This window comes from Pleurodeles waltl, chromosome 5 (genome assembly GCF_031143425.1).
Source record: "Pleurodeles waltl isolate 20211129_DDA chromosome 5, aPleWal1.hap1.20221129, whole genome shotgun sequence".
Lineage (NCBI taxonomy): Eukaryota > Metazoa > Chordata > Amphibia > Caudata > Salamandridae > Pleurodeles > Pleurodeles waltl.
Genome location: NC_090444.1, coordinates 266,351,894 through 266,373,148, shown reverse-complemented (window position 1 = coordinate 266,373,148; position 21,255 = coordinate 266,351,894). Strand labels below are relative to the sequence as shown.

General features: G+C 41.9%; 1 protein-coding gene across 2 annotated transcripts in view; it reads right to left on the bottom strand.

Annotated features, from left to right (window-relative positions):
• PPM1B (protein phosphatase, Mg2+/Mn2+ dependent 1B) overlaps positions 1-21,255 on the bottom strand; it is a 143,118-nt gene that overhangs the window by 50,249 nt on the left and 71,614 nt on the right. Inside the window, exons 5-6 of one of the 2 annotated variants that reach the window (XM_069234000.1) lie at positions 18,209-18,266; positions 2,451-3,537 (exon numbers count right to left, since the gene is read on the bottom strand). In XM_069234000.1, coding sequence (XP_069090101.1) covers positions 3,283-3,537; positions 18,209-18,266 — 313 coding nt within the window. In that variant the 3' untranslated portion in view covers positions 2,451-3,282. Of the gene's footprint in view, positions 1-2,450; positions 3,538-18,208; positions 18,267-21,255 lie in introns of those variants that run through there. The other variant, XM_069234001.1, reaches the window with a different exon arrangement.

Sequence of the window (21,255 nt, the reverse complement as noted above, 5' to 3'; positions counted from 1 at the left end):
TCTTGGTTAAGGTAGGCCCTTCCTCTTTCACGTATTTGTGTAGCGGTCAAGTAGTAATTACTACAGGGATCCAATGCCCTGATGAATGCCCAGAGACTCTCCATAGCTCAACCATAAGGGCAGAAACATGTCGGCTACTCCTTTTAGTTAGGTGACCTTGTGAGTCATTGTTCTCGCACTGGTCCCCCATTCCTTTTAACCACACCGCACAGGACCCCTATTAAAAGTTACCCGGGTACCTGAGTAGGTGTTTTTATTCCCCTAGTATAGCTGGATCCCTATTTTCCAGAATTAAGTCCAATTTACGCACTCCCTCCTGTTCTTTTAACAGTGAGGTCGAGTCCGCCCAGGTGGCACTGTCCTACCTGGGTGGGGCTAGGTGGTCATATGATGAAGCATGACACTACATAGTGTGTGAGACCACCTAGTCCGTAAAGGAAACTTTCCTTCCCCTACACCCCGCAGACCTCACACCTCCACACAGCGTACATAATTTACACCTCTAGTCGAGGTTTTTTGAGTGGACTAGCGTCATAATTAGTACATTAATGACCTACCCACATTACAACTAACCCGTACTCCCCTTTTTGTGATTGAACATCTGCCCATAACACACCTGCACCATCTCTGGAACTCATAATTAACCTTCTTCTGTTGGGATCACGGTCTGTAGAAATTTACTCTCCAATTTTCCATTCCACAATTATCTTTGTCTCTAAGCAAACCGTTCTCACTCACAGAAAGAGTTAGAAATTTGAGTTGACATACGGCCTCATCCTGTTAAAAAGGAGGACTCTTGCATGCCTGCACAAATCTGGAAAAAGTTAAAGTCTCAGTACTAAATAGCTCTTCCGCCAAGGTTAAGTCCTATCAACTCAGGCAAAGTGGTAGTTACTACTACTCTGTCACGAAGTAGTGCATGCACAGATTCAAAATACCTTTACTTCTCCAGAAAGAGTACCAATAAATTAATTCAGCTATTCCAGAGGTTCTTAAGTTGTGGTCCGAGGACCCCTGGGGATCAGCCAGGCCTATTCAGGGGGTAGGCAACTGTTTTACAAAACTAAAGAATGTTAAAATAATACATTAAAATTGACGTATACACAAATAAGAAAAACTTAAAATTTGAAAACGTTTTCTATATTTGACTGTGATATTTAAGCATTTGTTTGGTGTATATTTATTTTTGTGCAGTTTTGAGGTTCAAATCATAGAATTTGCTTAGGCCACGGGTCCCCAGATTCCAATAATAACTCAGAGGACATCCCCGGATTCCAGTGATGATTCATTGGGGGTCCACATAAGTCAAAAAGGTTAAGAACAGCTGCTCTAGTTATTTCCAATACAGACTTTTTCCCATTAGATGAAAGAAGCCCAGCATCACATGTTGCCGAGATTCTAGAGCACACACTCCTCAAAGTTATTCAAAATGGCAGTAGGTGTGTTGGTGGATTGCTTTTGTCTGGCTTTAAGTCTTGTACAAGTGTGGTGTACTTCAAAACAAGACTTATTTTGATCCTGATCTGAATAGAGACTGTTTCAAAAGTATCTTCTAATTTCAGTTAAAAAAAATAGGTATCCCTGCTCCCAGTGCACTTTGCTATCCTAATTTACCGAACACAGAAAATGTTCTATCCAAGAAAGCACAAATAAAACCTCCTAAAAAAAAAAAATCTTCAAACAAATACACTTGTATTACGGAAGAGAGAACGTAAATATGTATAGCCTTCAAAATTCAACCTATTCAGTAACATCCCCAAACTTCTATATGTAACCCAGTTTTCAAGTAAGAGATTCTCTGTGGCACTGTGAAAGCTGCAAGAGAGCTAGGCTTGAGTGTTTCAATTCTCATTGGCGCTACTAGAGGTGCCAGTCAAACCATTCAAATTCCAGCTCTTGCACAATGCGATTCCAGACTAGTCCTTGGCATGCAAACTAATTCAGGCATCTCAAAAGGCACGCTCAAAAGCTTCATGTTCTCCAAAAATATATCAGGAGCACTGCACCATAACGAAAATAAATGTCACTGTAGGCTTTGTCTCAAAACCATTTGTTGTAAGCCGATCTACACTTTACTGTTCTTTTCCGGTTGATTACAATGGAGCAGTGGCCCAAAATGCAAAGAGCCAAATCTTAGAATCTCTGAAGATATGTTTTCAATCTAACATTTTTCTTCTGTTGAGCTCTATTCTTGGTTCATCACTTTTTGTTCAAAAGATAAATTGCTGTTCATGTCAACTAATACCGTCATCCCAAAACTAACCTTGCTACTTTACTTCCCTGTTGCATTACATCAACAAAGTCAAATGCAAGGCACTCGGGAAAGAGAATTACAACAATACTGTCACATCAGATTAATCCTGTAAATATTATTGTATTTCTAAATTACAGTGGTAGTACGTACACACACATGAAGATGTCACTACAAAAATGAACCAAAGAAGTCGATCTCCGTTATTCAATTCTTTATTTCAGAAAATCTAACAAAGCACACATCAGTTTTAGTACAACTCACAAGTTTTGTTAGGTGAAACAAACTTCAGACTTGCTCTTCAAACATGACACTTGGTGGTTGCCTGATCTTAGCATTCCTGTGCACGCTCCAGATAAGATTCGTAGGATTTTAGAGCGACAGGTAAGATCTTGCTAGCTTACAGAATAGTCAATATGACACACTTCATACATCTTACAAAGTATTAATCGAAAATACAGTTATTAAAAAAGTTCCTTAACACAGGTAAATTGCACTATCAAACTATCTGAGTTAATCACATCAATACGCTAAGCACATGGTATATTTATAATACACCTGGTTAAATGTATGGTTTAAACAATTTAAAACTCAATCTTAATACTGTTACTTGAAGTTTTACAAGTATAGTATAGAGAAAATGATTACTAGAAAGGAAAATATTTAGAGGGGGGTTCCCATTTATCAGTTTTCATAATAAATATTGGAGTTTTTTTTTAATATATGTAAAGTTCAACACATAAGAGCGAATATTTCTTTCAATATGGAAATGTTAAGCTGCCAGTCCATTAAAATAGAGTGAAAAAAGTGAACATTAAAAAACCGAACGTGCATTCATTCACACATCATGCAAGAATTTAACGTGCCAAAAAGTCATGATTATTATTACGAGAATGTTATAGATAACAGGACTAAAACAAATGAATAACATTTCAAAACTATTTAAAATGTTTTTTTTTCTTTGCCAGGTAGCAATTTGTGGCAAAAAATGTAAACTAAGCTTTTAAAATACCACTACAATGAGCAGACATTCAGCTCTTTTTCTCAGCAAGATGACTCTTCGATTCAGCGTTACTGCCTGCCGATGATGTGCCAGCTGAATGGAGTGGCGCAGCAGCAGCAGTTGGTCCGCCAGTGCCTTCGTGTCCCTGTACTTTAGCTAGTCTGTAACTAGCCAGCATCTCTTCCAGAAGTTGACGGTAGTTTCCCCTATGATTAACCCTCAGTTCTCTGAGAGCCTCCAAAAGTGTCCCCCGCACTCCAGTTTTGTCTGCTCCGCCTGGGTCCTTTTGAGATTGAAGACCCCGGTGTAAGTAAATGCACTTTGATAACTTGACAAAGATTAACACTTTAAAGATCACTGCATTACAATACTATGTACAATTTTAAAGCCTAAATCAGCTTAATTAACGCTGCCAAATTCAAAAAAGCATGTAATATCCCAACGCACTGAAAGCAACAGCAGACACAGGTGGCGTCTGAAAAACCATCCTTGTGAACACCTTAGTTATAAATGGCTGTATAAATACTCAGACCTATAAAACAAAGATGCACACGATTTATCATGTTACTTCTAGACTGTGAAAAGAACAGGATCGGACCTAAAGCAACATCTCTGCAAGCTTCTGCATGAGGCTTTGGACAAAGCTAAAGACATCAGGCTACTCAGTTCACAGACACCCTACTATTACTTAGATTAACACTGAAATATCCTGGTTAATTTAAATAAACAGGCAGATCCACAGAACACTGTAAATGCGGGGCGAGAACATTAATATGCCATACCTAAGATCTTGTGGTCACAGGCCACTGCCCAGGGCCAAAAACCATGTGCAGCTGGTCGGGTGGGAAGGGCCTGTGTGCAGAGCCTGGCAGTACAACAGGCTTGTATCCAGGCTTGGTCCCCGATTCCACTGCGCCTAAGAGGGTGCAGCTGGGAGGGTGCTGGGCGAAAAACCTGGCCACAGGTCAGCCACTACACAGTATATCATTACTGCTTCGGATGAGATGGAGCTGGTAGTACATTATTAAAAACCCTTAAAATATTTGGTAACTTTGCGTCTCCAGTCAAGGCCGTTGTTCCTCTTACACAACAAGGTAATAGATAATTACACACTCTGGACATGTTTACACTAAGCAACCATGACCAATTGTTGTGAAATTGAGCTTGGTCCACAGAAAGTTAAATACTAAAGTAACAGCACTCTAAAAGTTTAAATGGTCAAACTCAAAGCTATTGAGATGTGCAGAGTAGACTACACTATTGCAAATTAGTAGTAAATGTCTTACACCACAACATGGCCAAATGTCCTTATTACCACAGTGCCTTGTGAATATGACAACCCTACGTATGTAACTACACACGTTTACTGCTGTCTGACTGATGGATTCCATGTTACAATCACTTCAAAGGAAAACCACTGGGTATTACTCTGAAGGACCATTTATTTGATACTGATACACAACCACACTGATAATGAACAGCACATTACGCACATGTAACAAACAGTTACACCATAGCAATAAAAACAAGTCCAATTGCTTATTACTTGGAAGTAGTATAGCAATAAACACAGATTCCGTCATTAATTACTACAGAAAAAGGGTCATATATAATGTTATCACATTAGTGCCACTCAACTGACTTACGAAACTACTCCTTTAATGCCGAGGCTTCCATTTGAAACTCAGTTTACTGTACAAAATAGGGGCAACTGTTGCAATTATAAAAACACGAAACGGATTTAACCCGTTATGCCTGGTTAGAATTACATATCTGTTTATAAATAGCGCATATAGAAAAACAGCTTCGCAAAAAATGTATAAGCACATCCACAGAGTAATTTGTAATATGTTTCCATTTTAGAGAAGGAACTGGCATTGTGATCCACTCGAGGCTTTGCCTCTTGCGAGTTGTGTCCTCTCTTTATAACCAACAATTGCATTAGCTTAATACATGTTCCTGTATGCATAGATTTTGGATACTAGTTTCAAATAAGGTAAGATTTTCTACTAAAAAAGCTATGTGCTTTGCTTAATACTTTGGTCCCTTTTCACAAACCCGCACAAAACTCACTAAACAAAAAGCGCTTCTGGCTACACTTCTGCATGCCAAATACCATGCCGAACCATCCACGAGGAGGAAAAGGGAGAACAAAAAACGCATTGGCAAGGCCAATAGCTCTAGTCTTTAGTATTTATTTGCTTTACCAATGCCTTCAAGCCATGCTGTACAGCATCAGCAAGGTGCTCTGCAGTATGGGGGAAGGGTTAAAGAAAGAAAAAAGTGCAGTGATTCAGCCCTGTCATTTTGTTGGCGTGTATGCTCTATTAGGCACGTGCACTTACAAAATGATGCTGCAGCCATTTTTATGTACTGATCAGAAATGGATTAGTAAATTATTAAAAAAATAAATAGAAATAATGCAAAAGCATTTCTAAGGCGCACAGGCCAGTCCTCTGCAAAAAATGAAGACTGCTGGTTAGGGAGGATCATAAATGGGAGTAGGTGCGTGGGAGGGTGGGGCAGCATCAGGGGAGTGAGGGTGGAAGCATCACACGAGGGAGAAGCACACAAGTGAGAAAGCAAAATGAGGGGGTGGGTGGGAGCAGCACACAAGGGGCAGACGCAACACGGGGAGGGAGAAGGACATGAGACACCAACACAGAGCGCAGAAGGGGAAAAAGGGAAGAAACGTGCATGAAGTAGACAGCTGAAAAAGACATGCAGTCTCACAGAGTGCTTAAAAAAAAAAAAAGCAGTGAGTAAGCAGTGGAAGGACTCAAGTAATGAGGGTATGCTCCTGGAGCGGGACAAACACCAGAAGAGGAAGGAAAGCCCCCCCACGCTAACAAATAGAAAGCAAGCAAACTAGTGACAAAGCCAACTAATGATAGGCAAAAGGTGGACTCCAAGCCCACTGCAAGCGAAGAATAGGTCTTTTTGCTAAAAGACGGCTTGCGCTCTCTGGTATGCAAGACATACAAAGGGATGGGGTTAAAAAAATAAAAATGTATTTTCCATTTTAACTCTCATAGGAACAACTGCTCTTTGCTGCAGCGGAATACACTGAATGGCAAACTTTGGATCAAAGTAGAAAATTACTCAGAGATGTGTGCTTGGTTTAGTGTAAATTCGTACAGTAGGCTTTCAAATGTTTATATTACAAAAATGTGCCAGTTGTATTTTTTTTTTTTTAACCCCTAGGGTACCCAGGACGAGCTGGTCTCGCCTTCGGCAACGGTTAATACGGGTCCCCAGATGGCCAAGCACCCCCCCCACCCCCCGGGCAGGGATGGAAGGGGAAGGCCTTTCCTCTCCTTTCATGTCTCTCCGAGCATTTCTGCTGCCAGATCGCGATTGGGCAGCAGAAATGCCCACTAGACACCAGGGACTTGTTTTTTGTGTGTTTATGACATAGGAGGAAGGCCACTCTCCAGGGGGCAATTTATTTTTAGGCTATTCCTGGTCCCCCCCCCCTTCCCCCGGGGCAGATCGGCCGATTATAATAACCCATAGACACCAGGGAATTAATTTTTTAGTGTGTATGTGGGGAGAGACCCATTAGGCAAGGGTCGCTCCTGGGGGGATGGGGGGGGGAGGGGCTGGGGGAGAGGCAGGGGTTGCTCCCCTGGGGGCAAAATTATCTTTAGGCCATTTGTGCCCCCCTTGGGGGCAGATCGCACTATTTTGAATAGGCCAATATGCCCCCAAGAAGGGCAGAAACCACTAGACACCAGGGATTTTTTTTTTTCTGTCAATTTCACGCAAGGGTCGCTCCCCTTGGGGGACAGAAACCACTTAGGCACCACGGGTAGGTGTGTGTTTTGTCTGGGGGTGGGGGGGGGGGGGGGGGGGGGGGGTAGCCCCTTGGGCAAGGGTTGCTTCCCATGGGGGCACATTTCTGTTGCCCATATCCTCCCCCCCATTGGGAGCAGATCGACCTACTTTTGGAAGGCCCATCTGTCCCAAGGGGGGCAGAAAACCCACCAAAGACGAATTTTTTTTCAAAATAAGAGGGTGGGGGTATGGCCATACCACCACCCCAAATAAATGGGGCCAAAGGTGTTCTGATAGGGGAAATTACACCCGATCCACACCCGGGGGAGGGGGGGGGGGGGGGGGGGGGATTCGCAGAAAGTCCACAAATGATAGAGAATTAAAAAAAAAAAAAAAATAGTGTGGTGGTGGCTACCAACCAGTATGGGCATGGTTATGCCCCCAGCCCAACTGAATGGAGGTAACAGTCCTTCAGCTGCCCCCGCATACTAAAAACATCTTATCCCACGGCAAGCAAGCGGACATTGATTTGGGGTTTTGGTTTTACATTTGGCCCATGACAGCTTGGCTAACTCTCAAAATCGTCCCACTTGGAATGGTGAGGGCTGCACTTTTTGGACGTTAGGACGCGCCATGTAGAAAAAAACCACAAGACCTAGACACATCTGAAAACTAAACATCTGGGTGAGTCCAAGGTGGTGTGCTTCACATGCAGCCCACACCATTTTCTTACCCACAATGCCCCGCAAACCTCCAACTTTGCTGGAAATCACCCATTGTTTTCCCCCTTTTTTGTGATGGAACCTTCCGGAATCTGCAGGAAACCACGAAATCCTACCACCCAGCTTTGTCTCATCTATACCGATAACAATTCTGCTGCACTTGTCAGCATAAAAAAGTTTTTTTTCCCCAAACTGCCCTTTTGGACCCACTTTGGTTCCCCCTCAATTTCGACATGTTTGTGGCTCTTCCCTGTTAAAAGCACTTGGCCCACCTACACAAGTGAGGTATCATTTTTAACAGGAGACTGAGGGGAACGTTGGGTGGTAGGAAATTTGTCCTGGTGCGGTGATCCCACACAGAAATGTGGGAAAAATGTGATTTATTTTAGCTAAATTTGAGGTTTGCTGAGGGTTCTGGGTAAGAAAACATTGGGGGATCCACGCAAGTCACACCTCCCTGGCCTCCCTCGGGTGTCTAGTTTTCAGAAATGTCCGTGTTTGTTAGGTTTCCCTAGATGGCTGCTGAGCCCAGGACCAAAAAAGCAGGTGCCACCCGCAAAAACAGGTAGTTTTGTATTTGATAATTTTGATGTGTCCAGATAGTGTTTTGGGGCATTTCCTGTTGTGAGCACAAGGCCTACCCATACAAGTGAGGTACCATTTTTATCGGGAGACTTTGGGTGGAAGGAAACTTGTGGCTCTTCTCAGATACCAGAACTTTCCGTCACCGAAATGTGAGGAAAAAGTGTTATTTAGCCACATTTTGAGGTTTGCAAAGGATTCTGGGTAACAGAACCTGGTGAGAGCCCCACAAGACACCTCATCTTGGATTCCCCTAGGTCTCTAGTTTTCTAAAGTGCACAGGTCTGGTAAGTTTCCCTAGGTGCCGACTGAGCTAGAGGCCAAAATCCACAGGTAGGTACTTTGCAAAAAAACACCTGTTTTCTTTGGGAAAATGTGATGTGTCCATGTTGTGTTTTAGAGCATTTCCTGTCGCAGGCGCTAGGCCTGCCCACACAAGTGAGGTACCATTTTTAATCGGGAGACTTTGGGAAATATAGAATAGCAAAACAAGTGTTATTGCTCCTTGTCTTTCTCTACATTTTTTCCTTCCAAATACAAGACAGTGTGTAAAAAAACACGTCTATTTGAGAAATGCCCTGTAATTCACATGCTAGTATGGGCACCCCGGAATTCAGAGATGTGCAAATAACCACTGCTCCTCAACACCTTATCTTGTGCCCACTTTGGAAATACAAAGGCTTTCTTGATACCCATTTTTCACACTTTATATTTCAGCAAATGAATTGCTGTATACCCTGTATAGAATGAAAAACCACTGCAAGGTGCAGCTAATTTATTGGCTCTGGGTACCTAGAGTCCTTGATGAACCTACAAGCCCTATATATCCTTGCAACCAGACGAGTCCAGCAGACATAACGGTATATTGCTTAAAAAAATCTGACATCGCAGGAAAAAGTTAGAGTAAAACAGAGAAAAATGGCTGTTTTTTTCACCCCAATTTCAATATTTCTTTATTTCAGTTATTTTCTGTAGGAAACCCTTGTAGGATGTACACAAATTACCCATTGCTGAATTCAGAATTTTGTCTACATTTCAGAAATGTTTAGGTTTCTGGGATCCAGCATTGGTTTCACACTCATTTCTTTCACTGACTGGAAGGAGGCTGAAAGCACACAAAAAAAAAAATATATGTATATTCAGATAAAAACGGGATATGTCCAAGTAAAATGCCAAAATTGTTTTGAAAAATTGGGTTTTCTGATTCAAGTCTGCCTGTTCCTGAAAGCTGGTGATTTTAGCACCGCAAACCCTTTGTTGATGACATTTTCAGAGAAAAAACCACAAGCCTTCTTCTGCAGCCCTTTGTTCCCATTTCTTTTTTTTTTTAAACAACATTTTCATTGTATTTTGGCAAATTTCTTGGTCTCCTTCAGGGGAACCCACAAAGTCTAGGTACCTCTAGAATCCCTAGGATGTTGGAAAAAAAAAAAAAAAGGACGCAAATGTGGCGTGGATAGCTAATGTAGACAAAAAGATATGAAGGCCTAAGCACGCCCTGCCCCAAATAGCCAAGAAAAGGCCTGGCACCTGAGGGGGAAAAGGCCTGGCAGCGAAGGGGTTAAATAATTTTAGTGTTGTTTAGCAGATAGGAGAAAATGTAGCAGACAGTATGTTTAACTTCGTGCATTTTCAATTTAATGCAGATCTGTCGAAGGTGGGCTTGGGGGCCAATTTAACATATGGGTGAGTCACTGAAATCCCTATTTGATAATAACTTTGGAACTGTTGACGCCCATGATCATTCCACATTGTTGTTTCAATGTTTGTTGACCTTAACAAATCCCTAGTCTCCTACACTTGACCTTCGGGCTTTCACCAATGAGGTAAAAAACACACAACCACTGCAGACTGAAGGCCTATCAAACAATGCACACCACCACTTTTCGTTTTATTAGTTTCTGTATGTAATCTTCAGTTTTTCACAGGATTTTCCATTCTTTTTTCTTAATTCCGTGCATCACATAGTTGGTGAATTGCTTTCAATACATTGTTTGTTCATTACTACTATGTTTCTTTGCACTTTATTTCAATCCTAATATCCTCAATCATTATCCTGTTGCAAAATTACCAATGCTGGTCTTTTGAAGAAAACATTAAATGGAAAAGACCTAAAGAAAAATTCAAAGTTTTTACACAAGCGCAACATGCGGATTCCTTGTGCAAATTGCTGTCCTCATCTGTAATTGTGACAATATTTCTTTCCTTAGCCAGTTGATCATCAGAATCTCTTTGTGTATTTGAGTTCCATTCCAATTCATTCATTAATTGGAAGTCTTAGTTAAGAGCATAAAGTGGAAACACTTTGGTGTCTTGTACATGAGAAGTATACATATTCCATCTTGAAATGCGCCGCTAAGTGGTGTACTGGACTAGTGGTGTGAGAGTTAATGCACAAACTATGGTTGTAGTTAGCTGACAGTTAGGGTAGCTCTGCACATCCTGCACCACAAGGACTGTTTATGTTATTATTTCATACCATTTTACACCAACTATCAGTGTAGCCCTTGAACCACTATCAAGAAATTCTGATGGAAGGACGTTTCCCTCCTGCCTGGAAGGAATCCATTGTAATTCCTCTCACTAAGAAACCGGGTGGGGAACCCAATGATTTAAAAAATCTACGCCCCATCTCTTTGCTCCCTGCCACAGCTAAATTACTGGAGAACCATCTCAATACTGAGCTGGCTAGTTTTTGTCATACTAGTGGGGTCTTGGACCCTTCACAACATGGGTTCCGCAAAGATAACAGAATCCGCCCTGGTCTCTTCTGCGGACATTATCCAGAGGAAAGTTGATATGGGGAAGGTGCCATTTTGGGACTCCTGAATCTCTCCGTGGCATTTGATACTATATCTCCACATCTACTTTTACAATGCCTTCATCAAGCAGGTGTCAGAGATAAGGCACTTGATATATTAGAGTCTTTCCTGTTGGATAGATCAATCACAGTCAGCTGCAGAGAGTTCAGGGCTCTTCCATTTCAACTTCCTTGTGGGGTTCCCCATAGATCGTCACGCAGCCCCACCTTGTTTAATCTATATGTGGCTTCTCTAGCCAGACTGCCAGACTGATCCGTTCAATTTGGATTTCAAGTGATATCTTATGCCGATGACACCCAGTTGATTATACCGGTAAACTGGGAGGAGGAGGCAGATAGATTTCTCACATGCACGAGTGAAATAACTGGATGAGTAACAATTGGTTGAAATTGAACAGAGAAAAGACGGAAATTCTCCTCTTCAGCCTGGATACCAATATATGGGGCACTCATTGGTGGCTTAAGTCCTGCAATGAATGCCCTGCCCCAAGCTCCTCAGTAAGAAACCTTGGAGTGTTGTTTAATAGGACTCTCTGCTTTGTACATCAAATTAATAGCATGGTTAAAAGTTGCTACAGGTGCCTGAAAATGTTAAAGAAAATGTTTCCATTTCTTCAAAAAGAAGTTAACATTCCGGTGACCTTAGCATTAGTGATTTCTAGACTTTACTATTGTAATGCGCGGATGCTTAACATCAAGAAGGTCTCTCTTAATCAATTACAATTGATTCAGAATGCGGCGGCTCGCTTAGTTCTGGACCTACCGAGTTCTTCATTGGCTAGCAGTAGTTTAAGACAGCTGCACTGGCTACCGGTGGAAAAACAGGTTACATTTAAAGCACTCTGCCTTACTTATAAGGCTTTACATCAGGAAAGCTGTAATTATTTAAGTTCGACCTAACCAGCCAGGACGTCAGCTCAGATCGTCTACACTGGAAAGGATATGTATCCCCCGTTGCCGTACGGCTAGATGAGGGGAATAAAGCCTTCTCAGTTACAGCGGCAAGACTCTGGAACTCTCTTCCACTTTTCATCAAGATGGAGGAGACGTACTTCCACTTTCGGAAGCGGCTTAAAACTAGGTTATTCTCAGACTAGGCTAGGCACCTTTCTTTCTTGTGGCCCCTTTTCTCTTTTTGCTGTCCCTTTACTTTACTGATATTCTGGCTTTTGGCTTCTCTCTTTATTTTTATTAGGAGTTCCTTCTGATGTTACGTTAGTTTCAGCGCTTCGATGCTAGGGCCGGAATGTGCTTTACAAATAACCCACAATACAATACAATACAATACCTTACACCAAGACTTTATGGGCCTGAAGTGTGACAGTCGGAGATTAAAGGGGTGTAGGGTTGAGGCACAAGAGACATATACAGAGCTGCCTGAGTGATCTTTAAGGACATCCAGTATGCAATTGTGATTATGCGTGGTCTTGAGACTGACGACAATATCTTAACAGTTAGGACCTTGGAAATGGCTATATTAAAGTCCACCCATGGTTGCAATGTGGCAGATCTCTCCAGGTATTGACTAATTGTTGAATTTTGTGGTTGGCAGAGATGGAATGATATTTGGTTATGTATGGTATTAATGTAGGATAACAGGAGTCCTGTTGTGACAGACTGTCTGGGACAGTACAATGGACTGCTGATATGCATTTATTATACAGCCTGCACTGCTTAGTGTGCTACTCCATAGTTGCTTAGTTCCTTTGGCAGGGAAATTAGCATGTAGAAATATTTTGGTGCCAGTCCAGATCAAAAGTGCGTCGGTCTTCCAAGATGCAGCAAGCCGTGCTTTAGTTGAATGTCCACACTGCTTAGCATGTTTCCAATTTATCACTTTCCTGCATGTCCCAAGTCTGTGCTGTTGTGTTTGAAGGTTTACAGGATCAAAACCTTTTGGTAAGTCCAGTAGTAGCAGTGCAACAGGACTATAACCAGGGTTATTTTTAAGTCAGCACAGATGGTTAATGCTGACTATGTACCCCTATATGACTGGAATCCATATTGTTGATCCAAAAGTTATCTTCAACAAAAATAGAGGAATTGCTGTTTCAATTACCTTACCCGGGAATGGGCAATTAGATATTGGCGCCTGTAGTAGGCAGGGATGTATGGATCAAGATTCTTTTTAATGACAATTTGGAGTAGGTTGTTTTCACCAGTGGTGGGAAGGATCACTGGTCTAATGAATTGTTTAAGACTCTCCTCGTCAGTGATCCAATGCATGTATTCAGCAGAATGTTTTTGAAGAGTTTTGCAGGAGCAGGCTCTGTTGGTGATTCAGAAGGGTTGCATAGTTTGATGCGCTTTTTAACCCCCTCCCTGCCAAGGATGTAATGGTTACATCCGTGGCTGCGGCACCATGCACGTAACCATTACGATCTGGGACCGGCCCTCGGAGGAAGCGCTAGCACTATCTACCACCCCCCCCCCCCCCCACCTAGGAAGGGCCACTCTCCTACCCCCCCAGGTCAGGGGTGGAAGGGGAATTTGCTTCCCCTTCCACTCGACCCCCCGCCCAATGACGTCATCGGAGGGTAACAGATGTGCTGGAAGCCATTTGCTACCAGACGAAGGACGTGAGTTTTTCCTTCGGGGGTGGGGTGGGAGGGGGAGGTTGGACGATGGGGCAGGGGGTGGGTGGGGGGTGTCAGAGGATTCCTAAAAAAAAAAAAAAAAGGTATTGGGGGGGAAAGGAAAGGGTTTTCCTTTCCCTCGATGTCTCTTTCAGCATTCCTGCTGCCCGATCGCATCCCACTAGACACCAGGGATGTGTGTGTGTTTATAGTGTGGGGGCAATGTATTTATTCCCATTTCTGCCCCCCTTGGAGGCAGATTGGCCTTTTATTTTTAGGCCGATCTGCCCACAAGGGAAGAAGCCACTACAAACCAGGGATTGTTTTTGTGTGTGTTTTTTTGTGTTGGGGGGGTGGGGGAGCCGTTGGGCAAGGGTCTCCCCCAGGGGGCAAAAAGCACTATTGGGCAGTTCTGCCCCTCTTGGGGGTAGATCAGCCTATTTTCTTTTAGGCCTGGGCAGCATCTACTTAGCGCTAGGGATCGTGTGTAAGTGTGTGTGTATATATATATATATATCTGTGTGTATATATCTGGTTATATGTATGTGTGTGTGTGCACCTGTGTGCATTTTAGACTACAATAAGCACATGGGTGATAAAGTAGATCAGAGGTTGGAACCTTACACTGCTGCTCGTAAGGCTTATGTTTGGTATAAGAAATTAGCAATTCACCTGTTCAACTTGGCAACTTTTAATGCTTGTGTTGTGTTCAAGAATAGTTCTCCAGAGTTAAGGATGATATTTGCAAAATTTCAGGAGTCTATCATAGCGAGTCTGGTTGTGCTGGAACAGGCAAGAGTTCCTAGCGAAGCGGTGGTGGAGGATGTGGCTAGATTGAAAGATCATCACTTTGCTGAGCACATTCCTCCCATGGCCAAAAAAGACTTTCCTGCTAGGAGATGTAGAGTCTGTGCTCGAAGAGGTATCAGGAAGAAGACTAGGATGTACTGCCCTGATTGTCCTTCAAAGCCTGGGCTGTGTGGGTGGCTGTTTCAGGAGCTACCACACAGAAGAATTATTAGGAAATACCGTGAGCGTAAACTGCTGTTTTATATTTTCATATGGTCAGTTTCACGGTTGGCATTACTGTCATGTATTCAGTTAGAGCTTTTGTGTTTGTAGTTTTGTACCTATTTATAATTAGTGGTTTGTTTAAAAAAAAAAAAAAAAAAAAAAAAAAAGTGACGGCGGTGTGCATGGGCTGGCGGTGTGTGGAGTGGCCCTTGGCTGGCTGTGTCCGTCGGGTGGCGATAGGCTGGCTGCGTCCGTGGGGTGGGGCTTGGCGGGCTGTGTCCGTGGGGTGGGGCTTGGCGGGCTGTGTCCGTGGGGTGGGGCTTGGCGGGCTGTGTCCGTGGGGTGGGGCTTGACTGGCACAAAGGCCAGTCCACACACTCCCATGAGCTGGTGTGATTGCAATATCAGGCATGAGGGCATATGAAAGTGATGGGCCATTGAATGGCACTGTCTGATGATGCGAGTGTTGTAATGTGCTGGGCCCGCGGTTGGCGGCGTCCTTGGTGCAGCCTTTATCTAGGGAAACCTACCAAACCCAGATTTAGTTTTTAAACTAGACACCCCAAGGAGTCCCAGGAGGTGTGGCTTGCGTGGACCCCCCAACATTTTCTTAACCATTCTCCTCTGCTACTACCCAGCATATGCGCTTATCGTCTCGCTGTGCTATCCCCTCAATCTCGACAGGTTTTTGGCCTTTTTTGTTGCAGACACCTGGACCACCCACACAAGTGAGGTACCATTTTTATCGGGAGACTTGGGGGAACACAGAAAAGCAAAACAAGTGTTATTACCCCTTGTCTTTCTCTACATTTTTTCCTTGCAAATGTAAGACAGTGTGTAGAAAACACATCTATTTGAGAAATGCCCTGTAAATCACATGCTAGTATGGACACCCCGGAATTCAGAGATGTGTAAATAACCACTACTTCTCAACACCTTATCTTGTGCCCATTATGGAAATACAAAGGTTTTCTTGATACCTATTTTTTCACTCTTTATATTCCAGCAAATGAATGGCTGTATACCTGGTACAGAATGAAAACCCATTGCAAGGTGCAAGAGCAGTTATTGGCTCTGGGTACCTAGGGTTCTTGATGAACCTACAAGCCCTAAATATCCCCGCAACCAGAGGAGTCCAGCAGACGTACAGTATATTGTTTTCAAAAATCTGAAATCGCAGGAAAAAGTTTCAGAGTAAAACGTGGAGAAAAATTGCTTTTTTTTTTTTTCTCTCACCTTAATTTCAATATTTTTTATTTCAGCAGTTATTTTCTGCAGCAAAACCTTGTAGGATCTAAACAAATTACCCCTTGCTTAATTCAGAATGTGGTCTACTTTTAAAAAATGTTTAGCTTTCAGGGATCCAGCATTGGTATCACACCCATTTCGGACACTAACTGGAAGGAGGCTGAAAGCACACAAAAATAGTAAAAATGGGGTATGTCCCAGTAAAATGCCAAAATTGTGTTGAAAAATTGTGTTTTCTGATTCAAGTCTGCCTGTTCCTGAAAGCTGGGATGATGGTGATTTTAGCACTGCAAACTCTTTGTTGATGCCATTTTCAGGGGGAAAAAAAACACAAGCCGCCTTCTGCAGCCCTCCCCCCCCCCCCCCACATCAACCAAAGTGGCCTGTCTACGTAGAGTAAAATTTTCAGACTTCTGGTGAGGAAGTCTTGTGTCTCTTGTGCACGGAAGATGAAAATGCCAACACGCTGACAAAGAAGATCCTTTAAAGTGCTCCATTAAAGGAAATTGAATATATAAGAACAAGACCTTGAGTACCGAGAACTCAAACACTCAACCTAATCCAGTCCGGTGACATAGGACCGACTTGAAGCATGCACAGGAGCCAAGTGGAGAGGAAACTCGTGCCTGTGGGAAAGGGTCAACAGTTCCAAATTGATTAAGTAAGATAAATGTCAAAGTGGGCAAAAACCTGTAAAACAGTGCAAAGATAAGACTTGCTAGAAATTGTCAGAAGGGATTGTTAGGGCTCTAGCAAGGATAGTCCAAGCTTCAAAAGAAACAATTGTTAAACTGATAAATTTGATTAGGTAATCTGAGGTTATGGATGTTGACATCACAGGAGTCTCTGTAGCAGGCGGTTTAAAGAAACAGCTACTGAAAAACTGCCACATTCAATACAAAAAGAACTGAAGAAAGAAACAAAAAGCATGCCTTCCAGGGAGTGGAATTCTTATCATCCAACACCATGGACATACTATTTGGTGTTATGGCAACAAGATTTCATTTTTTTAGTCCACTGGACAATAGACTCAATCCCATGCAGCACAAACCCTTTTACTGCCAACTTACAGAAGCACGGTATGGCTATGTTAAAGAGGGTTGTATACAACTGAGGCTAAATTTGTATCCATATGCATAAGTTGTTCATACCTAAATAGGATTCACTACCGGAAACGTCTTTACAATTAGGAAGAGCATACTATGGAAAGGCAGTGAGCTCAGCTTGCAATGCTGAAAGTGGCTCTGGTATAAACGTGTACACAATATAGGAATTTGAGGTTACCTGCAATGCCCTACAATGTTTCCTGATTATGTGCATATACATAAATAAAACTGAAAGCAAGAATAGTGTTTGCTTTCAAAATAAAATGTAAAAAAAAGTTTACTTAAAAAAAAGTTTTGCTAAACTATTGTGCAGTTTTAGAGGGCATTTCGTGGACTCCTGTTTTAAGTCAAATGTGTTGATGCATCTCACTATAAAAAAAACAAAATTACAGAACGAGTCTAAAACGGCCATTGGCAACATTTTAGGCACAATGGAAATGAATTAGGGGCTCAGCTATTAAAGGAAGTCACATAAGTAAACTACTCGCAGGTATATTTTCTTGCATGGGTACAGATTTACGAATTTCTGTAACTCACAAGTTTGCAGACTAAGACCTGAAAACCATAGTCCCTGCATACATGTGGATTTCATTTTCATGTGAATACTTGTTTATGTGAAAACCTGCTAAGCGATAGCAGATTTTTCCCCCACACTTTTTCCTGCCTAGAAAAATCTTTTATGCCTTTCCTTGTCTGAAGTAAATTTCCAACCTTTTCCAGTGAGGAATGAGATTAGAGGAGTGGTGAATACCCTCAAATATGTAAGTTGGTGAGGGTTTACACAGGCTAAAGTACACTCCAGTTTTGGAAATACAGATTCTCACCTACTTCCAACACCTTCATGTAGCTAAAAGCCTTGCTAAAATCAAAATCCTGATAAATTAGGACAACTGACAGTTTGAGAGTCTTTTATACAGCGGATACAATAAGAACACTATCATACGTTTTCATCTCACTACATGTCACCAAAAGGGACAAGTAGATTTTTATCAGGACAAGTAGTGCTCTGAAGCATCCTGTACCATGTACAAGTAGATATTTTATAAAATGCCATATCCTTAGTGCTTGAATTATTTAAAGTATACCAGATTAAAATATAATTACTTACCCCATCGTTCTCTCTATGTGGGTTCAGCCGGTTATAAACTGTTTCAATAATGTTCCTTCTAAAAATGCAAATACAAAGAAAACATCAACTAAATTTTTGTTTTATAAAAGCAGAGTTAATTATCTATACCTTGGAAGACGGAAAACTCTCGTGTTCATGGCATTTATTGATAAAGTTTATTGCTTCAGCAGAGCACTAAATATGAACAGGAGTCAATGTCTAATTACTTAGGCAAATAAGTTAAAATACGATGTAGTAACAAGAGCTAACTATCCTTCTGCAAAGTCGACATGGCTCATTTTAGGAGGCGTATATTCTAAGCTTGTAAAATCTTTGGGTTAAAAAAAGCAAGGAATTCCTTGCAGGATGTAATGATGGTACGCTGTGGTGAAAGTGAGGTCTGTAAGGCTCTTTGGCTTGATCTCCTTCGCTTGGTAGCTGCCATATCACACAGCCGTAGTGTAACTTTCAGTGTCCCCTTCATCTCAATCTATAATTACATTTTAACAGAGGGAAGGGTCACCATTGCCTGCAGCATTTCCCATTTCGTTTTTAACTTTAGGGATAGGCCAGGAGAAGCAGTGAAGCAAATTATTAAAAGGGTTGTAGAATAACTCAAACAAAGTGAAACGGGAACAGGAAGGAATCAACATGAGAAAATATCTGCTACCCTTTTCCCCCCATATAGCAAGTAATACGATGAGGGTACCTTTATTTTACATACGTCACAAACTTGGTAGCGTAAATAACCCCAGAACCGTAAAATACACATTTGTAAAACGGTTCATTGAAGGAGGAACTTAATTACAACACAAGACATGTTTGACAAGCAAACATTTACAGGAAACTACCAGTTAAAAAGAACACTAAAATAATCAGCTAACAACTAGGCCCGGCCCTTCATGCTTACAGATACTGCCTAAAGAGTCATGTTAACAATAGCAACAACCTAGAAATCTCAACAAAAAACAAACACCAATTTTGCTCTCCATACTTGAAAATTGACCTTTTCATGGCTACTCAGAGACGAACAGATACTTATCATAGAAGAGTGCAATTAGAGGATGCAGAAAGGGGTCTAGTTTCTGGCAAACATTGTTCTCGTCAAAATAAAATTCGGCCAGCAATGAAGGACAAATAGCTCTGAAGTAGTTGATGCCCGTTCTAAGGCACCTCTGCGCTCTTAAACTAATGGATATATATACACTACGTTAGAGACCGCTACATAACAGTGAGCGCTAATACCTAGGAATAAACCCAAGAAGACTGGTGTAAAAAGTTGTGCCAAGCCAAAGAGCAAGGGCAGCGCTAAGTGTGCAGAGGATTCACAACAGTAAGTGCTGCTTCACCCCCAAGTTTAACAAAGGAGATTGACAGTAATCAGAGATCTTGGATGATACATCTTGGACGTCCTTAAATCTCCCTGTCACCCAGCTTTACAAGGAAGGCCTCCCCCACCCCCATTAGCCCAATATCTTGACAGCAAGCCCATAAACCTTGATAAACTGTCATCCAAATGAGAAGGGTGCTTAACTCCGGGTGCCAATGTAAAAATATCAATCAGAAAACCTGCCATCACTAAAGATAGACCAAAAATAGTGCAACCTTCCTCAGACACTAAAAAAAAAAGGCTTCAACAACCTAGTACTACCTGGACATTGCGTAAACGCCGGTGCATGTTTGAGGCAATTGTCAAAGAAGCCTTTTAGCCGTGAAAAGTGCAGAGATATCCATTAAATATTGCATGAAATATCTCTGAGCAGTAGTACCGCTGTGAAGTGAACACAAACATTTGCGTGGTATAATATATAGCTGGCTCACTGGAATTAAGTTTGTCAATAAACTAAAGATTTATAAAGACATTCTTTATGTTCATCGAAGCCCAGTCGCATATCAGGAGTTGGGCAGATGTAGATATCTGCGGTACCACTAAAAGATGGTACATTTTGCAAGGGCAGACTACATCTTTCTAAATTTACTTGTGTAGTGCATTCTCCTACCAAAGTGGCCAAGAACATCATGGTGAAGAAAAAAAAAAAAAAACACCTTTGGCAAGCTGTTAAGCTGTTTTATTTAGTGGTTTTGCTTCCCTTGACATGAATCACAGGTTCTGTTTTAACTTTTCTGTCGTTTTTGTTCTCTCCTCTGTTCTCTTGGTGAATCTCTCTATCTTTGATGTTTCAATTGCTTCTGAGCTCTCAACTGTGCCTCCAGACCCCCAATGGCGACCACGCAGAAGGGTTTATGGATCTAAGTCCTGCGTTCCTAGAGGAGGGACATAGCACAAATGATTCTACAACAACCTGGGGTGGGGAGGGGTACAGAAAGAACTATAAAGAGACAAGTCACTAGATCGTGGAATGCACAGCGTGTGAATCCAGGAAAGATTCACGATGCAAAACCTCCAGAATCAAAAGCTGCTTTTTTCAGTGGTGGATGGAATCTGCCATTATTTGTCAGCATCTGTCATCAACCACCTGCTCTGGTGTCTTCTTGAAATGCACCTTGAGGCGACTCAGTAGAGTGATTACGGTGTAGTTCAACAACTTCAGCATAATGAGTAATTTTACAGATAGTTCTCTTTGGTCTAACGTACTGGTAAGCAAATTATACAAATCTCTTGATGGTCATTCTTTGGGTTAGCAAGTGTTATAGAATACAATATGCAAATTGTTTATCTTCAATGTACGAATCCTCCATTCAGTCTCCTAATACATAGTGCTTTAGGCTGAAAAGACTGCTACTTGACCATTGCAGCTACGTGCAGTGATCTGCATCCCATGTTAGTGTTATCAGAGGCCATCTTGAAACGCACATTGCCATTCCTAACTACAATAAAGAATTTCAAAACACCACTCTAAGTTTATACAATTACATTAATAAAATAAAAAAAAATTCAAAGACAGCGGTCAATCCTTGAGCCCACAAAGAAAGGCATCCCAGAAAGCTTGTGCCAAACCTTACTATATTTTTTATTACCAAACCAGCAAGGCTGACGCATTGTTTCTAATAGCCAATTCAGAACGATAAAGCAAACAAATGTTGGT